This window comes from Odocoileus virginianus, chromosome 4 (genome assembly GCF_023699985.2).
Source record: "Odocoileus virginianus isolate 20LAN1187 ecotype Illinois chromosome 4, Ovbor_1.2, whole genome shotgun sequence".
Taxonomy (NCBI): domain Eukaryota; kingdom Metazoa; phylum Chordata; class Mammalia; order Artiodactyla; family Cervidae; genus Odocoileus; species Odocoileus virginianus.
In genome coordinates, this window is record NC_069677.1 from 36247721 (window position 1) to 36268386 (window position 20666).

Below are 20666 nucleotides of genomic sequence, written 5' to 3' on the forward strand. Positions count from 1 at the left end.
GTATGCATAAGAGCTTTTACCACAAGAAGAAAAAATTTTTCTTTCTTTATATTGTATGTATATGAGATGACAGATATTAGCTGAACCTACTGTGATAATCATTTGACAATATATGTAAATCAAACCAAAAAAATTTCTTTCTTTCCTTTTGTTGTTTACTCACTCAGTTGTGTCCAACTCGGCAGCTCCACGGACTGCAGCCCATCAGGCTCCTCTGTCTGTGGAGTTTTCCCAGTGAGATTATTGGGGTGAGTCCTACTCTAGGGGATCTTCTGAACCCAAGGATCGAACCCACATCTCCTGCACTGTCGGCAGATTGTTTACCGCTGAGCCATGTGGGGAAGCCCTCTAGGACTTGGTGAAACTATTACTTAACTGAACAGTGGTGTGCAACACCTGAAGCATCAGCTAAAATAACACCCCTGTTCCCGAGGCTCCCTTAGCAAGCCTTAGGAAGGCCAGCTATCGTCTGAGCACAGATCTCTGCATCCTTCCCACTGGCCAGCCTAACGGAAGTGCACTTGGAGAACTCAGCATCATTCTCAAAGGTTGGCAGCTTCTGGGAATTCTTCCCTGGATCTGAGCAGCCTGCCACCTAGATTACTACCAGACTTGTGAGGCCTGGTCCCTCCTGTGCTCCCCCTGCCCTGCCTTTCACTGAGCCTTTCTGGGTCTCAGGTTTCCTTTCTTCAGGCATTAGAATCCTGAGAGAAAGAGTGCTTTGTCTCTGTTAGAACTTGGAACTCACTTCCATCCCAGGTTTGATGCCAGGGAATTACACGGTGCCTTTCAGGGGAATGTCATGTAAAGGGGATCATCAGCAGCAGAGGCCTTTACTCCAAGCATCCAGGGAGCTGATAACCTTAATGAGGGATTCAGAACTCTAAGAACTAAGCTGGGTTCAAGTCTACTTTGGAGTGACAGCATTCTTAAACAAGTTTCCCCTTCACTCAATCAGGGTCTCTCTCTCTGGTGAAACTTTCTCACCAGCGGTGACCACTGAACTGAACTAGGGCACAGCTAATCTGATCATCACAATGACTGTCATGGCAGTGATCCAAAAAAAGAAGTTTAGAAGCCATAAAACTAACTGACTTTCTGATGTTTAACTATTCTACATAAACAGAAGTCAATCTCCTTTGAATGATGATAAAAGCGGTGATTGCCAGTTACAAAATTATTGGACAAGGCCCAATGTGACATTTGTTTCAGCACTAGAGATATGAGAGAGTCTACTGTGAAGGCTACTATTGTAGGTCTGTATAGAAATTACTGAAACTGCTTTGAAGTATCTCTGAAGGACTCATAAAAACCACTATCTACTTCTCAATGATTACACACTGATTAGAGATCATTTCTGTTATGTATTTATTAAATATAGATGTGAACTTGAGAACAGCTGCGAGTTAAAGGTATATATATGTGTATACTCATGTTCACAAATGATAAGATTGCATATCTTGCAGCTATTTCATATGCAATCCTCAATGTTCTTTCTCTTTTTCCCTTTATCTCCTGTTCATGCTAGTATTTTTATTCTGTGAAATTTTACTGTCTTAATTTTCAGACTATCTTATATGCAAATGATATTCATTATTTGGATCCAAAACACCACTTACTCTCATAAAGTTACTACACTGTTACTCCCATGTTCAAAAATATTTCTGTGTAAGTTAATAGCTTCTAAATTTGGTCTGGTCTTAGGATTTAACTATGTGGGAGGCCTGCTGATCCAATTTAGGGAGTATGTTAAGAAAATATTTCCATAGCAATATTGGCTTCACTTCTAAAGTACCATCACAAAAAACACAAACATAAAGGAAAATTTAAAAGGAAAAGGTCAAAGAGATCATTATTCAAAGAAAAAGTATATTCAAATTTAGGGATTTTAGAATCATCTGTTACTATAATTCCTTAGTGCGAAGACCCTTGAATCTGTCTCCAGATCTATGACTGTTTATCTTTCAATGGATTGCTTCTTGTAGGGACTGTTGTTCTCCTTAGGTCGTTTACTCATGTCTGGAGCCAACAAATCCATTGTTTCTACAAGCTAAACATTAGCGGATGGAAACGATGCAGAACCGCAATTCCTGGTTACATTTATTTACATACTGAAAACGAACTGTCAGGCGGTTCAGGGGAGACTTCATCGAGCATCACCAGAGCAGATTAACCCATGTCAGGTTGGAGCTGACTGGGACTGCAGAGGTTAATTCCTAAACCACTTTGAATAGTATCCAGCTTATTTCTCTGGTATAGCAGTGGTACATGAGTATGCCCCAAGACACCTAATTTTTACAGTCTTGGGACAAAAACCTAGTATATTTGTACCTTGCTTTATTTAATGAATAAGTACTTGGATCTTTACAGTATTTGGGTTTCTGAAGCATAAATGACTTGCTTAATTCAGGGTGCCCAAAGTTCTAGAAAGATGACTAGAATCTACAGGTCCTTGATAATGCTCCTATACCTACAACAAATCATCTGCAAAACGTGGAAGAAAAATATATGAGTATTATTTGGAAGTGTTACCAGATGAGGCTGCAAGAAAAAAACAACAACAATCCTTTAGACAACTGTGTGCCGAACCTTCTGCAGTTGTTTCTTTTCCTAGAAGGTGAACAGTCCTCCTTCCCACTTCGGCATGTTGCAGGGAGTCTTGCCTTTGCCTAATGATATGCTATAAACTATAGGAAAATACTCCATTCCAAGGACTCTATAAATAGCATATAATTTACTTCTCAGATAATCCAATGTGGTATTTATTATTCAACTTTCCAAAGATAAGGAAACCTCTGCTCAGGGTCACAAAGACAGCTAATGGCCATGCTGGGCCCCAACTCACAGGACCCCCCACCAGCCCTCCATGCTGCTGCCTCCCACCCTGGCTCCCAGCCAGCCCCACACCCCACCAGGCTGGCTGAGCCTCATCTGAGCGGGCCAGGCTACCAGCATCTGTCTCACCTGGCGGAGCCTCACTACAGCCACTGCAGGCTGCCACACATTTATTTACCAAATGTTTGTTAAGGGCTCACATTGTGCCAAGGACAGTGTGAGGTAGTAGGGACACAAAGATGAATAAGACACAACCATGGACAACTTCAGACAGAGGGGAGAGGAGAGGAAGGGAGAATAATGGTGCAAATAATTAATTGGGATCAGAAGGATGGGTGGACTGTCACCTAGCAGAGGTTTATGTGGGGACCATTGGTGGGTGTGGTGGACAGAAGAACAACATGCCTCCCTCAAGATGTCTGAATTCTAAGCCCTGGAACCTAAAAGGTAAAAAGAGACTCTGCAGATATGATTAAGTGGAGGACCTTGAGAGGAAGGGCCTACCCTGGCTTATCTGGGTAGGCCTGAGGTAGTAACAAGTGTCTTTGTAGGTAAAAGAGAGAGGCAGGAAAGTCAGAGTCAGGAGAAGGAGGTATGAGAATGGAACGGGTGTGAGCAAGCAATGCGGGCAGCCTCTAGACAGTGGAAGGGGTAAGGAAACAGATTTGCCCCAGAGAGGAGTGTAGCCTAAGCTGATACCTTGATTTTAGCCAAATGAGCCCCACTTGGGACTTTCTGACTTCTCAGATAACAATCTGCTTATAAGTACACTGAACATCATGACTATTTACACAAAAACCTGTCTACCTTGCTGTAAAACCTGGAAAGGGTTTAGCACTTAATAAACACTGAATTAGGGTAAGGACCAATGTGTATAAATACTGTTTTTATCTTACTGCAGCCACATGATCCTCAGAAATAGACTCTGTCATCTGGTAAAGAAATGACCGGGTATAACTCAGAAAAACACTATGTGTGTGTGTGTACATGACAGAGACCAGATGAAGCTGTCTGAGCGCAGCTGGGACAGTCAACCACACTGTCCCCTGCCTTCTCAGGCCGACGATGACTTCTGAGTCCAGCATGGGTTCTTTCTGCGGCACTGGACATGTTCGCCTGCTTTATGACTCTGCCCTCAAGCCTACTCTAATCTCTCCCCGCACTCTGCCCCATCCGCAAAGCTATCCACCCACTCCTATCACCACCTCGCACGTGTTCCCCCACGGCTATCTCATTGCTCTCTCTCCACAGCACTGATCTACCAGATCCTTTGGACTGCCCACTTACTCGTCTTCCTGGATACCCTGCTTGTGAAACAAATTCCACATGTCTAAGAATGGCACTGAAGACAGAAAAAGGACACGGACATGAACTTTTCTAGAGGAACTCACAAATGACTGGGAAAGACACAAAAGCAGGGAAACAGTACAATACATCACATACATGCAGCGAGGCTGAAGAAAGACCAGTGGTACCAAACATCGAGTGGAGCATCCCACCTGATGGGACAAAAGTCAGGGCAGCCAGCTCCGAGGAAGCAACCCCTGAAAGGAGGCATCTCAGCCTGAAAGCCCAGCTATCTGTGACACCTGATATCTAACAGGTTGGCGCGCCTGATGGATTTCTCTAGAAAGGCTCTCATGTCCTTCCTCTCCTTGCAGCACCTGGGCATCACCCTAACTCTGACTCCCATGGTCTCTCACCAGGACTATAGTAACACATTCCTAACATTTGTCTCCCTGGGTCCATCCTCTCTCTGCTCACTGCGCTGCACCTGCCCACTGTTTGATCCTCCTAAAAGTACAGTCCTGATTATATAGCTTCTTTGCTCGCAAACTCTCAGCGGCAACCTGCTCCTTACTGGCTTAAGTGCAGACTCCCCAACCCAGCATCAACACCCTGCTCCTCCACAAGTGCCGTATTGTGCCCAGAGTCCGGCACACCTCATGTTTTTAGGTTGAGTCAAACTCAACTATGTGCCCTGAGGCATGTTTGGACCCTTCTGTTAAAAGTCTCAGTATTTGAAACACATGAAGAAGTAAGGTTTTCCAATTCAGCTAGAAAACCCTCCAAAGAACTTTGGCTCTCTAAACGCAGATGAAAGGCTGAATCAACATTTTGAATTTTTCACTTGAATTTCAAAGCATCTGGCAAAATCAAACTGAAATCTCACAATATCACTACTCCCACCAGTTTTTTTTTCTTGCCATTACAGTTTGGACTTATTTTACTCAGCTAATATTTAAGTATCTTTTGAAATTTACCTGGAAAAATACTTTGAATTACTGAGGTTTTCAAAAAATTATTATTACTACATTTACACAGGTAAAGGGAAATTACCAAAAGAAAACTTTTCTGTGGACCTTGTATGTGTGGGGGTGGTGTTGGTGGTGGTGTATCCTTGGATGTTGGGATGAATACCTAATTGCATTCAGAATATCTAAATAAAGAAGACATTTTAGTGGAGGATGACTAAACAGAAGACTGCTGTTTTATATTTTCATGCTCCATTAATAACAGCTCTATTTCATAGTGTATGAATAATCTGCAATGGGAAGGGGCCCTTTTGCTTACCTACTGTGTGGTAAAAGAAAAGCATGTTTGAAATACTTAAAAGAGCGCCATTTATGCCGAGAAATTCAGAAGACATACCTGTGGCTTCTCTATTCCCGAAAGAATGTCTTGCACCCTCTTTACTTCCAGCTCATACTCTGCATGGCAAAAAGAGGGAGAAAAAGAGAAATCAGTTAACACCATTAGAAGTCAGTAAGGTTGTCAACTTCCTTTCCCAGGGCCTTTAACAAGGGTTATCATTAAGTCAGTTGCCTGTTACCATGAACTTTCGGTACCACAAGCATGATGATAAAAATCAGGAATGGGGATGTCTTTGAGGGTATGGATTTCACTGTGATTGTGCTAACTTGACACTACTTGGTTTACATATTCACAGAGCTGACTAGATTAACACAGAATTCCACCTAATAATTCAAGAGGCAACAGGGAATAGAGAACCCTAAGGAGGGAATAGAGAACCCTAAGGAGGAAACAGGGGAGACCAGTGTGGCTAGAAGCTGAGAGCAATAAGGAGATGAGGTTGAAGATAGGGGTCAGTTCATGTAGGGCTGTGAGTTCAGATTTTTAAATTTAAAAATTTAGAATTTTTATTCTGAATTTGGTAAGAAACCACTGGTGTGTTTTAGTGGAGGGACTGACACAATATTATTTTGAGTTTGAAAATATTTGCTGGTCTGCATGAATAATGGATATATGGAAGCTACGAGTGGGAGCAGAAAGACCAGTCAGCACACTGCTACACGGATCCAGGTGAAGGGTGGAACTGGCCCAACCTGGGGGTGGTAGTAAATATGCTAAAAACAGGTATGGTTCTAGAGGTATAGGTGCTAAAGGAAAGGGCATGATAGGCAAGGATGAGGGAATATGAAGAATCAAAGAATATCCCTAGTTTTGGGCTGGATCAACTGAAGGAATAGTATTTTTAAATAAGATGAGGAGATGGGCAAGTTTTAGGGTGGAGTAAGAATTGTTTTTGAAATGAAAGGGGAGAATTGCTTGGAGGAGAGAGGATGGAGTGGGAAGGATATGTATAAATAGGATAAATGACAGAATTTAAACTTAAGAACCTGTTTTGCTAAAGGAAACATCTGACTTTCACAACTTGCTTGATGGAATCTAATTTTGAATCTACAGATTAACTTAACTGTTCAACTAGTTTATGAGCTATATACCTAGAGAAACATGATTACTAAGACATGTCCTTGACCCCAAGATATTTCAAGTCTAGTGAGGGGTGGGGTTGGGGGTGAGGAATGGAAGCAAATAGGTGATTACAGAGTGACAGTTGCCATGGTACAGGCTCTCCAAGAGACAGAAGTTCTAAAAGTTTCCTACGAACAAACATCCGGCTGAATACTACGGGCAAGCAGACATTTGGAGGAGGAGAGGGGAATGGACTAGGGGGGTGAGAACAGGTTAGTAAGCCCAGCTCTTCACAGTCTGTGCATTCACAATGTTCAAGTCTAATTTCAAAGAATCCCACCTCAACCTCTATCCACTTGCCCCAGGTTTCCTCCAGTCATTCTCCTATCCTACTTATTCTCTTGTCCAGCGGTCATCAAAACCAGACATTAATTCTCCTGTTTAACTGTTTCCTCATTTATTACTTCTTTTCTGCTAAAATAAAAGCTTGAGGAAGGAAGATAAACTATAGATCTGGAGCAGATACATTTTTTCTGTCAATAATTTGAAAAAGTCGAAGTGTTAGTCATTTAGTCGTGTCTGACTCTTTGAGACCCCACAGGTGGTAGCCTGCCGGGCTCCTCTGTCCATGGAATTCTCCAATCAAGAATACTGGAGTGGGTAGTCATTCCCTTCTCCAGAGGATCTTTCCCACCCCAGGGATCGAACCTGTGTCTCTTGTGTCTCCTGCTTTGGCAGGCAGATTCTTTACCACTGTGCCACCTGGGAAAGCCCATACATTTCTGCTGATAACCAGACAGTTAAATATTTTAAACCTTGTGGGTCACATAAAGACCTCTGACATGCATTCTTTTTTTCTAGCACTTAAAAATGCCACCCCTATTTTCACGTGTGGGGGTCACAAGAAGAGGCCACAGCGTAGACTTCAGCTCCAGGCCCCATTGTAGGACAATGCAGCCCAGAGTGCCTCGCATAGATCCTGCAGGGTCAGAGCCCAATGCATACTTGTTGACTCAGTAAATAAAGCAAGCCTACATAAAAAATAACAAGAATTTCTAGTTCGCTCCACCTTAAAGGGATCAGTTCCTTTTTTTCCCCATTGCATTCTGCTTGGCAGAACATGTTTACCTTTATTTTGGTGAGAAAAATAAATGGGTTGGTGGCAATATCATATTTTTAAAAATTGCAACTAAAAGAAAATTCACCCTCAAAAGACTGAATGTCCTAAGCTCATTTATAATCATGTATTCGTGTTAAGATATAGACAATGGACTATACCCCTAAGTCAAAACATATCCTCACTTTTTCTGGGAATTCCTACTGAGCCAACTGTAAATACTATGTATCTCAGAAGTTAATTGTCAGTAAAAAACACATGAGCACAGTTGCAATAAAGGAACTGCTTCAGTTGTTAAAGACAAAACCTTCTGAATCACTGGTTACTCCAGAGTTTGAAGGACCCTATGGTTTCAAACACTCAACAGAGATACAATTCAAACATCAGATACATTCAAAGAGCTAGCTGTTCTGACAGACATTTAAAATGTCTCAGGACAAGAAGCCAAACCCTATTTTTAAGGTAATAAAGCAGGGGTCCCCAACCACCACCAACCTTCCCGCCCCCGCCCCATGACCTGTTAGGAACCAGGCCACACAGCAGGAGGTGGAGGTGGGCAGGTGAGCAAGGGAAGCTTCATCTCAGATCCCCATCACTCCCATTACTGCCTGAACCACCCTCTACACCCTGTCTGTGGAAAAATTATCTTCCCCAAAACCAGTCCTTGGTGCCAAAAAGGTTGGCGATCGCTTAATAAAGTTTTAGATGAGAAGAGAGATGATGGCCTATCCAACAAAGAAAGGACTGAAGAGCTCTGCAAAGGAAGAATCCACTGGACTATAACTAGACATAGGGCATAAAAGAGTGTTTAAAAAAAAAAAAAAATGAAGACCTTCTTCCCCCAGCCAGCTTTCAAACACACACAGGTGACAGAAAAAGGAAAAGTGGGAAAGGAGGTTGAGTTAGAAGGAGGTGTGGGGTGGGGAGAAAGATCTGCTTAAGACTGGAAAAAAAAAAAAATGGGTTTCAGGTAAAAGCCAGACATACAAATGAAAGGCTGACTGAGAGAAAAACAACTAAACAATTTCCAGAGAGAGGTCAGGACTTCTCGTGTCTGTCTTATAATAAGGAAAGCTGGTATTTCCTGAGCATGTAGACACGCGCTGGCCAGGCACCGTCACCATGCTCATCTTTACAACCTTCTTGGCAAGACGGACATTTTCCACTCCATTTTACAGCAGGAGGCAGAACTGCAGTCTTTCCTGCACATCACAGTTTTCACCTTCAGTTCGGAGCACAAAACCTGCACCATGTCTTTGTCGACTGAGGAGTGAGGCTGAGGGACAGATGAGGAGGATTTACTTGCCCAGGAGCACAAGTGAAGCCACGTCACGTGTCCCAGAGCAAGTTGGAACCTCTGGCTGCATCACCAGGAATGAGGAGTCCGAGGGAGAGGGCGTGGACAGGGGAGAGGAGAGGGTGTTTGTGCTGAGGTGGATGGGAGAGAGAAGGGGGCAGCCGGGACACCACAAGCCCCACGAGAGGGTCTGTGTTGTGGGGTTTCTCTCTTAAACTCTGAAAAAGCCGTCAAATGATTAGAGCAAAGGCCTTTGGGGGACAAGCCATACGAGGAGCGGAAGAAAAAGAAAAAGTAGGCCATGGATGGAGCCAAACAAAGGATTCTGAGAAGATCAAAAATACAAAGGGCAGGGTGTGAGGAGGACAGGTAGTGACAGGACGATCATCACCCTATTATATCGGGAGAAATGTGGTATCAAAGCTAGGCTGGATGCCTTCTTTCTTTCAAGATTCTGAATTGTGAATAAGGAGAAAAGAAGAAAATGCATTTACACTACATTTATTTCATGCTTTTCCATTTGTGTTGCCACAGACTAGGAGAAAAAAGTAAATGCCAGGCACACAATCTGCACAAACAAGAGTGAAAATAAAATTTGTTTAACTGTGCTAAAGTGACAGTTACTTACCACATATAAAATAAACTCTAGTGTGAAAGCTAACTTTCTGGTATGAAAATGCCCAAATCCAGGATTCTACCACCTAAATAACTCAATTAACTCAGACCTCTCCCTAAGCAAGATTTAACAGTGCCTGGGAGTAGTCTATGCCTTATCACCCTTCCCACTGAACAGCCTAGCAGACCAGCTCTACAAAGTCCGTTTCAGAGCTGGATCTTGCTTCTGCTTGCTTACATGATGTCTTTTTCTCTACCTCTGTCACACTCTCACACACACCATGAGTGTGTGAGAAAGGAGAAAAAAAAGTAATGCCCTCACAAAAATTAACAAAACAAGGAAGAACAGTTCTGATGATTTTGCCATTAGGATACCTTTCATATCAAGTTTAAAGAGGAAACTATGTCTTGTTCATTTTATGTCCTCCCAGGACCCCCAAGAATTTGGTGTGTGTCAATGTGAACAAGAGATTGTCCAGAAGAGGGAGAAGGGTAAGGCTGTGGGAAGAAAGGGGCTTTTCTCCATTATCAGGGCTGCCTTCTGCCCTCTGGTTTTGCAACAAGCAAATTTATCCAGAGGCTAATCTTATAAGCCAACTTTGTGTTTCTTTCTCCCCACATTGAAGCTGCCATAAGGCAAGAAAACAGATTAAAACCACCTGCTTCAATTTTGATTGTGACCACGGCTGAAGTGGGCAGACACGATAACTCACCTTTTATATCATCACCTTCTTAATATTTAAAAGTCTTTCCCCTGCAGTGAAGGCTGTGATCAGTAAAAAAAGATTACGGGGCATTCTCAGATAGCTTGCCAAATGGAGTGGGTGGGGGGCCGCGGCGCTGGGTGGGTGGTGGGTGTGGGTGTGAGTGTGTGTGTTAGGTGCTTCAGTCGAGTCCGACTCTTTGCAATTCCATGGACTGTAGCCCACCAGGCTCCTCTATCCATGGAATTCTCAAGGCAATAATACTGGAGTGGGTTGCCAAGTCCTGCTCCAAGGGATCTTCCCAACCTAGGGATCAAACCCAGGTCTCCTGCATTGCAGGCAGATTCTTTACCATTTGAACCACCGGGGAAGCCCCAAAAGAGAGGGTGGGGAGCATTTGTAGATATGGACACTTTGGGGGTAGGGAATTTCTTAAAAAGGAATTAAGATGAAAGCCTCTAGTTTAAACATGCCCCAATGAGGTGAAAACTACCCTATTTGGAAAGGCCAAAAAAAGGGAAGGAGAACTTCAACTAAGCAACTTATACCCTTCTTCCCTCCTAAATGCACATCTCCACCCAAGAAAATAAAGCATTTTTAGCAAAGGGAAGCTTAAAATAAAAATACACTAGCAAAGCAAATACATTTTTCTGAAAAAAGACACAAACAAAACAAAAAACAACCCCACACACAGAGGGAATATGTGTCATGTGAAATTTAAACTTTCCACAAATAATGGTTTTCATGTTTGTTCCAAAAAGAACTGTAAGTTCAGACTGTTTGTATAACAGCAAGGCCTAAATTAATTAAAATATCCCACTTTATAAACACAATTTTTTTCTTTGGCTTGTTTCACATTTTTTTCCCTTCTTAGAAGAGAAATAGTGCTAGACACTTAGCTGCTAGCTATAGAATGCATTTATGGTTGTAACAGCAGCCCCTTCATTCCAAAGACATGACATCAGCATTATTTCTCTGTAACCCTTCTGTCTAGCTCTCATCCACAGGGCTCATTTACAGATATGCCCAGCATAACATAATATGCTCTCTCAGATTTGCCAAGAAGCTGACTTAGCTACTCTCTTTAACAATTATATATAATAAACTAAAGGCATGGAAAATATGCAACTTCTGGTCATGCCCATTTTTAGGATAAGAGGCTTAAAATCAAAAGCAAACATTCAATATATAACTAACTGAACAGAAATAAACAGTACTTCTGGATGAAAAAGAGAAAAAAATGACTCAATAACAGGGACACACCGGCTATCTAGTCAACGCCTACTAATGCTGATGACAATAAATGAAGGTGAAGGAATGACAGTTTACAGTTTACAAATGCTTATTGAATTGCTTTACTAATCAGAAAAATGAATCTGCATCTTCATGTTTTAAAATATTACTTATCCTGTATGGAAAAAGGAGGAATCAATAACTGCATACAAAAGTAAGGTTAACTACCTAAGAATCCCCATTTAGTAATTATGATCCACAGTGGTGTTAAATACAAATATTAAAAGTGTGCAAAATTACAAAGAATAAATTCATGAAACATAAAGACAATGCAGTTAATCCCCAAAGACAAAGGTGCCAGAAATATCTTCACTTATCAGTCATCCTGATGCTACAAATGCAAAGACGAACAGCTTTCCAGCCATTTAGCTGGTTAAGTGGTTACTTCACGTGAAATCCTGAAAGACAGACAAGGCAACATCAGATTCTTAATAGTGGACAAGAAAGCAGCAGATAGGTGAACATATGTTGTGGGAAGTTGCCTTTCAGTCTAGGAAAACATTTTCAAGAGCAACTTGGGTTCCAGATAGAGCCTGGAACCTTAGAGAAAGCAGAAGATGAGAGACGAATTCCTTCTGCAGCTGGTGTGGCCAGCTGGACGGGAGAGAAGACTGGAGAAGGTAAATGGGACAAGGGAGGCTAATTTCCTCTGAGATTTTGTTGCTATTTCTGGAATTCAGGAGAAAGAGTGATTTTCTGTCCTAGCCCAAGATTTGAGCAAAGCCCTACTTGGAATATTCGTTATCAGTCTATCTGTACACAAAATGGGTCTCTTTGGGCAAAAGCTATACTACAATTTAGTTAATCAGGCATCGAAGTGTGAGATCTGGGGCTTTAATGAAAGGGGAAAGCCCCAGATACGTTACTCTTGCTGAACCCCAGGTCAACTCAAGTTTCTCTCTCAAATACATCCTGTGATACCAACTAAAGTGGATGGATGAAACTAGATGGATTCTACCTAAAATACCAGGAGATTCTATGTTCATGTCTGTCAAATTCTCTAAGAAAAATTCTCATTGTTTACTTCACAAGGCACAACTCATATAAATGCATGGAACTGGAGGGATGCTGCTAGCGTTTTCAAGAACAGCAAATTACATAGGGATGAAAAACCCACAAAAATGGATCAAGTATGAGGTAGATACGCTTGCCTGGCAAGCCTGACTCTAGCACTAGTCCTTTTCTTTCCTTCCCTCTGTGTGTTTGAACCATATCACCGGCTAACTGAGCCCTAACCTGTACCAGATATAGCTCTTTTATTTTGGGGGAAGGCTGAGCGCCATGATTACCCAGAAAGACCTGGTGCCCTCCCTGGGTGTGGGACAGGAAAGCAATCACTTAAACATAGGATAGAACAACTTACAAAGGTAATTGAAGCTTATACCCTACTTTCTGCACTGGCATCTATAAACGTTTCCACAAAATGTTTTCTCGTTAAAAGATTGGCAAGTCACACTGAAAACCTTTCAAGTAGTGTATTCAATAATTTTGCAAGACTGTTCAACTGATTTTGCAAGACAGAATCCAGAGAGCCTGATTTTGTAACACATTAAATCTGAAAGAGAATTTTAATATTTATACCATCTATCGAGCAAGTTTTGAACAGTTTTTACAAACACATTTTAAAATCTGATGTCTCTCATGACAAAATTATATGCATTTGGGGATGACAGATACTCAGCCTACAACCAAAGAACCCAGTGAAGCTCATCAGCTGATGTGAGAACCATGTCAAGTGCTACCCAGATCCAGTGTTAACTTCAATGTGCTAGGGCTCTATATAACCTCCCAGAGTTCTGGCATCTGGAAATAGCTTTATCATCCAATGATACAACCTACCTCACTGAGGAAATCAACAAATGCATATAGTCACCCAGCAGGTAATGTCAAGGAGTTAGCGGACATGTATCAGGCAAAAGGGAAAAGTAAAGACTGTGAAAAACTGAAAAATGCTTCACCCTTTCTAAAGGAGGCAGCTGCTATGTATCCAATTATCACTAAGCAGGATCCAAGGAATCTCAGGTGACAGACTACCATTTTTCCAGAAAATCTGGAGATGGAAAATTTTCTGTGAAACTGCCTGATCTGCACAAATATATATTTAGAAACATTACCAATCTATATAAAAGTAAAAGAACAGTACTATGAGCCACCACATGCCCTTCAGCTACACTGACCAATCATTAACATTTTGCTATACCTGCATGTTCACGTTTTGTCTCTCTATATACACACACTTAAAAAACTAAAAATTAGGGTTTTTTTTTCAGAACTATTTGAAAGGAAGTTATTGATTTTATGACATTTTACCCCCAAAACTTCAGCATGTATTTCCTAAAAACAAGGACTTTCTTGTACATAACCACAATAACATCACAACCATTTAACACTGAGAGAATAAAACTTAATCTATATTCCATACGCAAACTTCCCCAGTCATTCCAATATGTCTGTAACGCCCTCTCCATTCAAGGATCCAATCAAGGAACATGTGCTGCATTAGTCTCCTTTAATCTAGAACAAAAATCTCCTATAATTTTTGTCTTAAGTTAATATTTTTGAACTGTCCAGACCAGTTTTCTTAGAGCATATAAAACTATCTGGATTGTGTGACTATTCCCTCATAGTTAGATTCATACTAAAAATGTTTGTCAAGAGCTCTATGTGAATGTACCTCCTATTCCATCACACAAGGAAGCAAACGATGTCAGTGAACCTTTCGGGGATGTTCAGCACTTGGGTCACTTAGTTCCGGTATTATGTGACACTTCCCTGTTGTCAAAGGCACCCTCTCCTCCTTTGCCCTGATGGTTAGAGTAAATATTAACGACTGCTGTCAGAAGATATTACTAAATTGATAGTTGTAAGATGGTGACATTCCTAATTCTATCATTCTTTCTATATTAATTAGTTTCCTCTCCCACACCTTTATGCATCTATGAAGTCATGGATTATTATTTTTTTAAATTACTTTTCCACTCAAGAAAACTTGTCATACTCTTTGCCATCATTCTTTTGGATGCTAAAACTGTCTCAAATACAGCCAATAGGAGATCCTTCAAGCTGTTTTCTGTGACCCTTTGTTCATTTCCTTGAGACTTCTGTTTTGAATACCTGTTAAATACTCTGGATTAAGATCACTTGGCTAACTGTGAGAAAATGTGCAGACTGCAGGTGAGAGATTTTATTAACATTAAGTAGAATTCATCCCAAAATTCTAGATTTGTCAAAAGCCACTATTACTCAAGAACTTTCTTATTTAAATGTGAATAGGAAGGGAAAAAATCATCTAAGTATTTCTTGTTTCTGTATCTTTAAGAAATTGAAGCTAAAACAAACACCACAAGAACCATCCTAAATGACATTTTAAAATACAGCGAACTTGAAGTCTAGAAACTTAAACATGAATCAGGGTAAACTTTGAGTGGAAAATCATAGAATACATTTGGGTCTTCTTGGATTATATAATTTCTGCTCTCAGTTTCACTTGATCCTGTTTTATTTCTTTCTCTTCGTAATCAACATTTCCTTTAAAAAACAGATAATCAAGAGACAGCAACATCTGCCCCAATCCAAAAAAGAAAACAGTCTGTATTCAAAATGCATCAAACTGAGAAATAAACTAAAATGAAAAGTTAGATTAGGCCAGTGAGCAGGAAACATCTCCAGAGAGAATACGATTCATGAGAGATTTTTCTCCAGAATTGGGACGATCGTGACGACCAGAGTGCTCTATTCTTAAAGGTTTTCCTTTTACCCTTCAAACCATGTATAATAGAGCAGACAAATCTAAGGTCAATGTGAAAGAAGTCTTAAGTTGTTTACAAGCAAACTACTCTATACCAAAGTCATATGGCACTGATTTTGCTGACTCATGTTAAATCTTTTATAAAACTTAATTACTTGGAATTTAAAATTTTCAGTTTCCTGTCTAAAATAAAGGACTCTCTTGAGCCATGCAGTTGGCACCTCTGTTGTCCAAATGGGATGCCCCATTGTTCAAAACAGGGAAGTTGTAGCTCTATTAATAACATCTTTTGCATGCATGTATATGTAAAAATTCAGTTAAAAGGTCTGAGAATTACATTTCTACCCCAAACCAGCTCAATAAATGGCACACTTTACCAGCCAGCCACATTTTCATGTCTGTAGGTGATAAATCGTGCTCACCTGGGCAATAGCTGAGGCATGTAACTCCTGGTCTACAGCGAACTCCTCAGGCCCTGGGGAAAACCCATGAGCAAAAGTAGCCATTTGGGTCATGAATCAAAGGGCCAAAGAAAAATTGCTCAAGATGAAAATATAAAAGATAGCACAGAAGAAAAAAAACAAAAGAGATGACCAAAAAAAGAGGGCAGCGAATAAGGAATGAGCGACAGAGATAAAAAAGATTTCAAATACGGTTCTCAGAAATTACACTGACAATTTTTTATCTAGGTAATTATTTTATCTCAATAAGTTCTAGAAATTATAATGATAAAATTTCCATTACAAGACACCAAAATGTAAAAGGTTAATTTGTGACAAAGCTTGAAGTTATCCAAGGGTGACAGGACAGTACAAAATATGCATGTGAGTCTATCCCTCCCTTCCTGGTCCAGTTCCCTTTTCTCATCCTTCATGCCTCTGCTGAGAAATCCATTCTTTCTGGCCGTACTGCCTTTATCACCCTCCTGCAATGGTTCTCTTTGTAGGGTCTCCCCTAACATCCCATCCTCCTCCCGATATTTAAGTATATATTCTACTGCATGTTCTTGTTCACAGTACAGCTGGCCCTTGAACTACATAGGGATTATCAGGACAGACCTTTCCTTTAGTTGAAAATCCACGTATAACTTAATGTAGGCCCTCCATAAATACAGTCCCTCCACATATGCATATTCAACCAACCACAGATCGCGCAGTACTATAGCATTTACTATTGAAAAAAAAATCCAGACCTGCAAAGTTCAAACCCATATTGTTTAACGGTCAGCTGTGTAGCCTCCACTTCTACAAAAACAGTAAAGGTTGGCTTCCCTGGTGGTTCAGATGGTAAAGCATCTGCCTACAATGCGGGAGACTCGGGTTCCATTTCCTGGGTCGGGAAGATCTCCTGGAAAAGGAAATGGCAACCCACTCCGGTACCCTTGCCTGGAAAATCCCATGGAAGGAGGAACGTGGTAGGTTACAGTCCATGGGGTGACAAAGAGTCAGACATGACTGGGTGACTTCACTTTCACTTTCGTGAGTACAGGAATCATTGTGCTATGTGTCATTGATCACCCAGTACCTAGTACCTGCATAGGAATAGGTATAGAATTCGTGACTGAATAAATGGTCAGAGACCATTTATGAACAAATGCACATACTGTGCTTTTTATTCTCTGAATATTTAGAAACAAGCACATGATAGAAGTCATGGCAGAGATACTTATAAGGGACGACACCTTGATAGATCATGATATTACATCAAATAACACATTATGATAAACCTGTGTCAAAATCTGTACACTTCTATTTCTGCATTGGAAACCAGTATGCACATGCTAAATTAATTCAGTAAGAATTCTACATGTGATGTGTATCAGAAATATTTCTATAGCAAAAGCTAACAGTCTTCCTGGCAGAAAAAAATAAAAATAAAAAGAACTCAATAAAGTCATCAAGCTTCCTGTGATGATAAAAATGCAACTGAGCACATTACTAATTAAGCAACTGAGAATTCTTAGAATTCACTCTGGATAGTATCCTGGAGAAGAATGGAGCATTTTATCTACTTGTGGTACCTTTCAATCTGCTACATACTAATCTCATTTCAGAAAATTAAATCAGAATGCACAGTGTTGTTTTTAGAGGCTAAAATGCCTTGGTTTTGTTTAGCCAAGTTAGTTGTTTTCCAGTTTTCCTGTTACACAATAGTTTTTTTGTAGATACAAATCACACATGTCTAAAGGACCATTTGAGATGACTCTATTATGCCTATTTAGCAGTTAATTATTCAATCAAATAGGAAAATCTGAACTACAGAAGTATTTGCAAGTCTTTCTTTTTTGCAATATTAATGCATGCTTCCAACTGCTCTGACTACTCAATTCTCCTTTCTGCCTTAGAGTATGTGACTGTCTGGTTGCCTTTCTTTCCATAATTAACAGTCCTCCAACTGCAAACCCAGTGAATGAAAAACCTGGCATTTTCCATGAAGGGATCTCCTTCTTTGCATTCCCCTCTATTCCAGGGCCACAAAGTTGCATTTGGAGTTTACTGCACATCCAATATTTATGGCTTACCAACTATGGTAAGCAGTCTAGCAGTTACACATTTTGAGTAAAACACCACCATTGGCACAAAACTTCCAAGTGAGAGAGTATTTACCCTTCAACAAAAGACTAATTTAGAATTCTTTGATCCTGGCAATAAGCAAGTCACCCACTCCTGTGAAACTTTCCTAATAACCTCCCAAACAAACCTTTACAACTAAGAGTCAAACAAAGAGATGCCCTGAGAGATAGGAACCGGAATAGTGTGTACACAACAGTTAAACCTTATTCCTCCAGAGTAAAAGATGTTATCTTTTGACTTACAAATTCACCATATGGAACGAAAACACAGTTGTGTATTAAATTTTAGGTTTTAAAGAAGCAAAGTATGGTGCTTTTTTATTCCTATCAATGTGCCCACCAGGATAAAACTTTATTACAATATTTTGAATACATAGTGCAATGTGAAGAATTACAAACTATAATTTATCACTTATTATTAGATAGCCCTTTGTAATGTATTGTTATGGGGTGAATTGTATTCCACTCAAAATCCATACACTTAAGTCCTAACCCCAAGTATCTCACAATATGGCTGTATTTGAAGATAGTGTCTTTACATGGGTAATTAAGGTAAAAGAAGATCATTATGGTGGGCCCTATGTGACTAATGTCTTTATAAGAGGAGGAAATTTAGATATAGACCCATACAGAGGGAAGATGATGTGAAGATAAAGGACAAAACCAGCCATCTATAAGCCAAGGAGAGAAACCTAAAACAGATCCTTCCCTTGTGGTCCTCAAACCTTGCAGACACTCTGATCTCAGATTTCCAGCCCCAGAAACTGTGAGAAAGCTACATGTCTGTTACTTAGGCCACCCAGTTTGTGGTACTTTGTTATAGCAATCCTAGTAATCTCATGCCTGTATCATGTATATATTTGTATTATTATATCTATCTACTAGATATGAATCCTACAAGCTAAGAATTTTCAGAATTTGCTCAAGATCACACTAGGCAAACCTAAAAAGACCCAGTATTAACCCCAAGCTTTCTAATTCTCAGTCTCTTTCTTCTTAGGGGACCTCCGGACTTCCTTTTGCCCTGCCATCCCCACTGCCTAAGGGAATAAGAAAAGGGTAGGGAGAACAATTTTACTTATGATACATAAGCAAATCTATTAGTTTGAAGGGATTGCTAAACTACTTGCTTCAGTACAAAATAATTACAGTGGAAGTTAAAATATGTTTATACTACTGCTTCCATAAGAGGTCATATTCAATCACAGAAGCCAATTTAGAAGTCCAAACAAGAAGTGGCTGAAAATCATTTGAAAAACTGATCCCCAAAACCCACTTCCTATTAATTCTACTGACTATTCCATGCCAATGCATCAGTAACTCAATATGCTCTCCCCTTCCTCCCCATGTATAGAAATATATCACTCAGGATGTTTTGAGGCTAGAATACTATTATGCAGTAATTGTTTCCAAAACACATGTTAAAATATTTTTGCAGCTGACTGTGGCTTTAGAGAAGAAGCACATACTGGCTCCAAAAGAATAGAGACTGTGTTGGACCATAAACTACAGCTGTTTGCCGTGCAGTGCACCACCTGAAATATCTGCGTATTGTTTTCTCCCTAACCAGCTAGTACAGAGTGTATTCAGACTACTCAACTTATTTATGGCTCCAGCTGTTTTTCTGTATTTTCAGACATTCCACAAGGACTGGAGTGTGGCAGCCATTTTGCTGAAGTCTTTCAGTAAGGATAAAGAACTGCAAAGTGTACGGTGGGTACTAATTTCTGTTCTTAGATAAAGTAACCGCCATCAGAGTATAGATTAATATCTTTATCTTAGTGGAGTAAAGATCCTAGTTTGAGTCACTGAGCGCAAGTCTCGCAAACACTTTCCTTTGTGTAGGAGACCCCAGCATGCCAGAAAGGACAAGGCAGTGCATTTCTGGGGAGCTAACGGTGGCCTTGTGCACATATAAGACCCTCGGATAATGAGCCAGAACAAAGACGCGGGAGGACATGGGGAAGTGGAGCAGTGGCCTGCGATCAGGTGGTACAGGAGTTGAAGGCAGCTGATACAGGTGACTTGTTCGATCGCATAACACAGAAATTTCTAACAAATGGACACAGAAAAAGAGCTCACAAGTTTCCTTAGGCAGCAAGCAGTTGGACAGTTTAGCTGTAATCACTGTCATCTTCATGTCTACAGTTTGAATGAAATTTACAAGTCTTACTCCTCCTACCTACTGAGCTTCTCACAGTACATTATTGAACAGTGGTTACTGAAATGCAATTGAGTAAGAAATTGCACAACCAGAATTATAAATGATTCCAGCAAGTGAGTGACCTATGAAGGCTCATCATTCACCACAATTAAAGTATCACACTGACCAGTGCTATATTCCAGGAGGATAAAGTGAAATGAACTAGAGAAAACGCAAATAGGTTCTGTGCAGATTTAGGTTTAAAGCTACCTAAGATTGTGAAATTATAAGCATTCCATCTGCTCACCAGCTGTGGTCTCTAATCCTCTTTAATAACTTCAGCTTGCACGACTCCATGAGAATCCAGGCGTCTTCCAAATTTCACTTTACATTAGTTGCCAGGATTGATTTTTAGACACCAGTCTCCAGTGAAAGCAGCATAAAGTTGATTTCGCTGGCAGGTGTTAATTTTCAGAGGAGTGAAAGCAAGTGGGAAGAGAGACTGAGAATGGAAAGAAAGAAATTAGGGAGGTTCCAAGACCATCGCATTGAATGTTTAAGGTTGTATGCTCTTTAGCAATGCCCAAAGGCTCAAATGAAGAATTTTCACCTGTAAAGTGAATTA

The 20666-nt window shown here is 40.5% G+C and overlaps 1 protein-coding gene across 3 annotated transcripts in view; it reads right to left on the bottom strand.

The window, feature by feature from the left end:
- FNDC3B (fibronectin type III domain containing 3B) overlaps nt 1-20666 on the bottom strand; it is a 348034-nt gene that overhangs the window by 99998 nt on the left and 227370 nt on the right. For all 3 annotated transcript variants that reach the window (XM_070466411.1, XM_070466412.1, XM_070466413.1), the window contains one exon: nt 5488-5546. In XM_070466411.1, coding sequence (XP_070322512.1) covers nt 5488-5546 — 59 coding nt within the window. The remainder of the gene's footprint in view (nt 1-5487; nt 5547-20666) is intronic.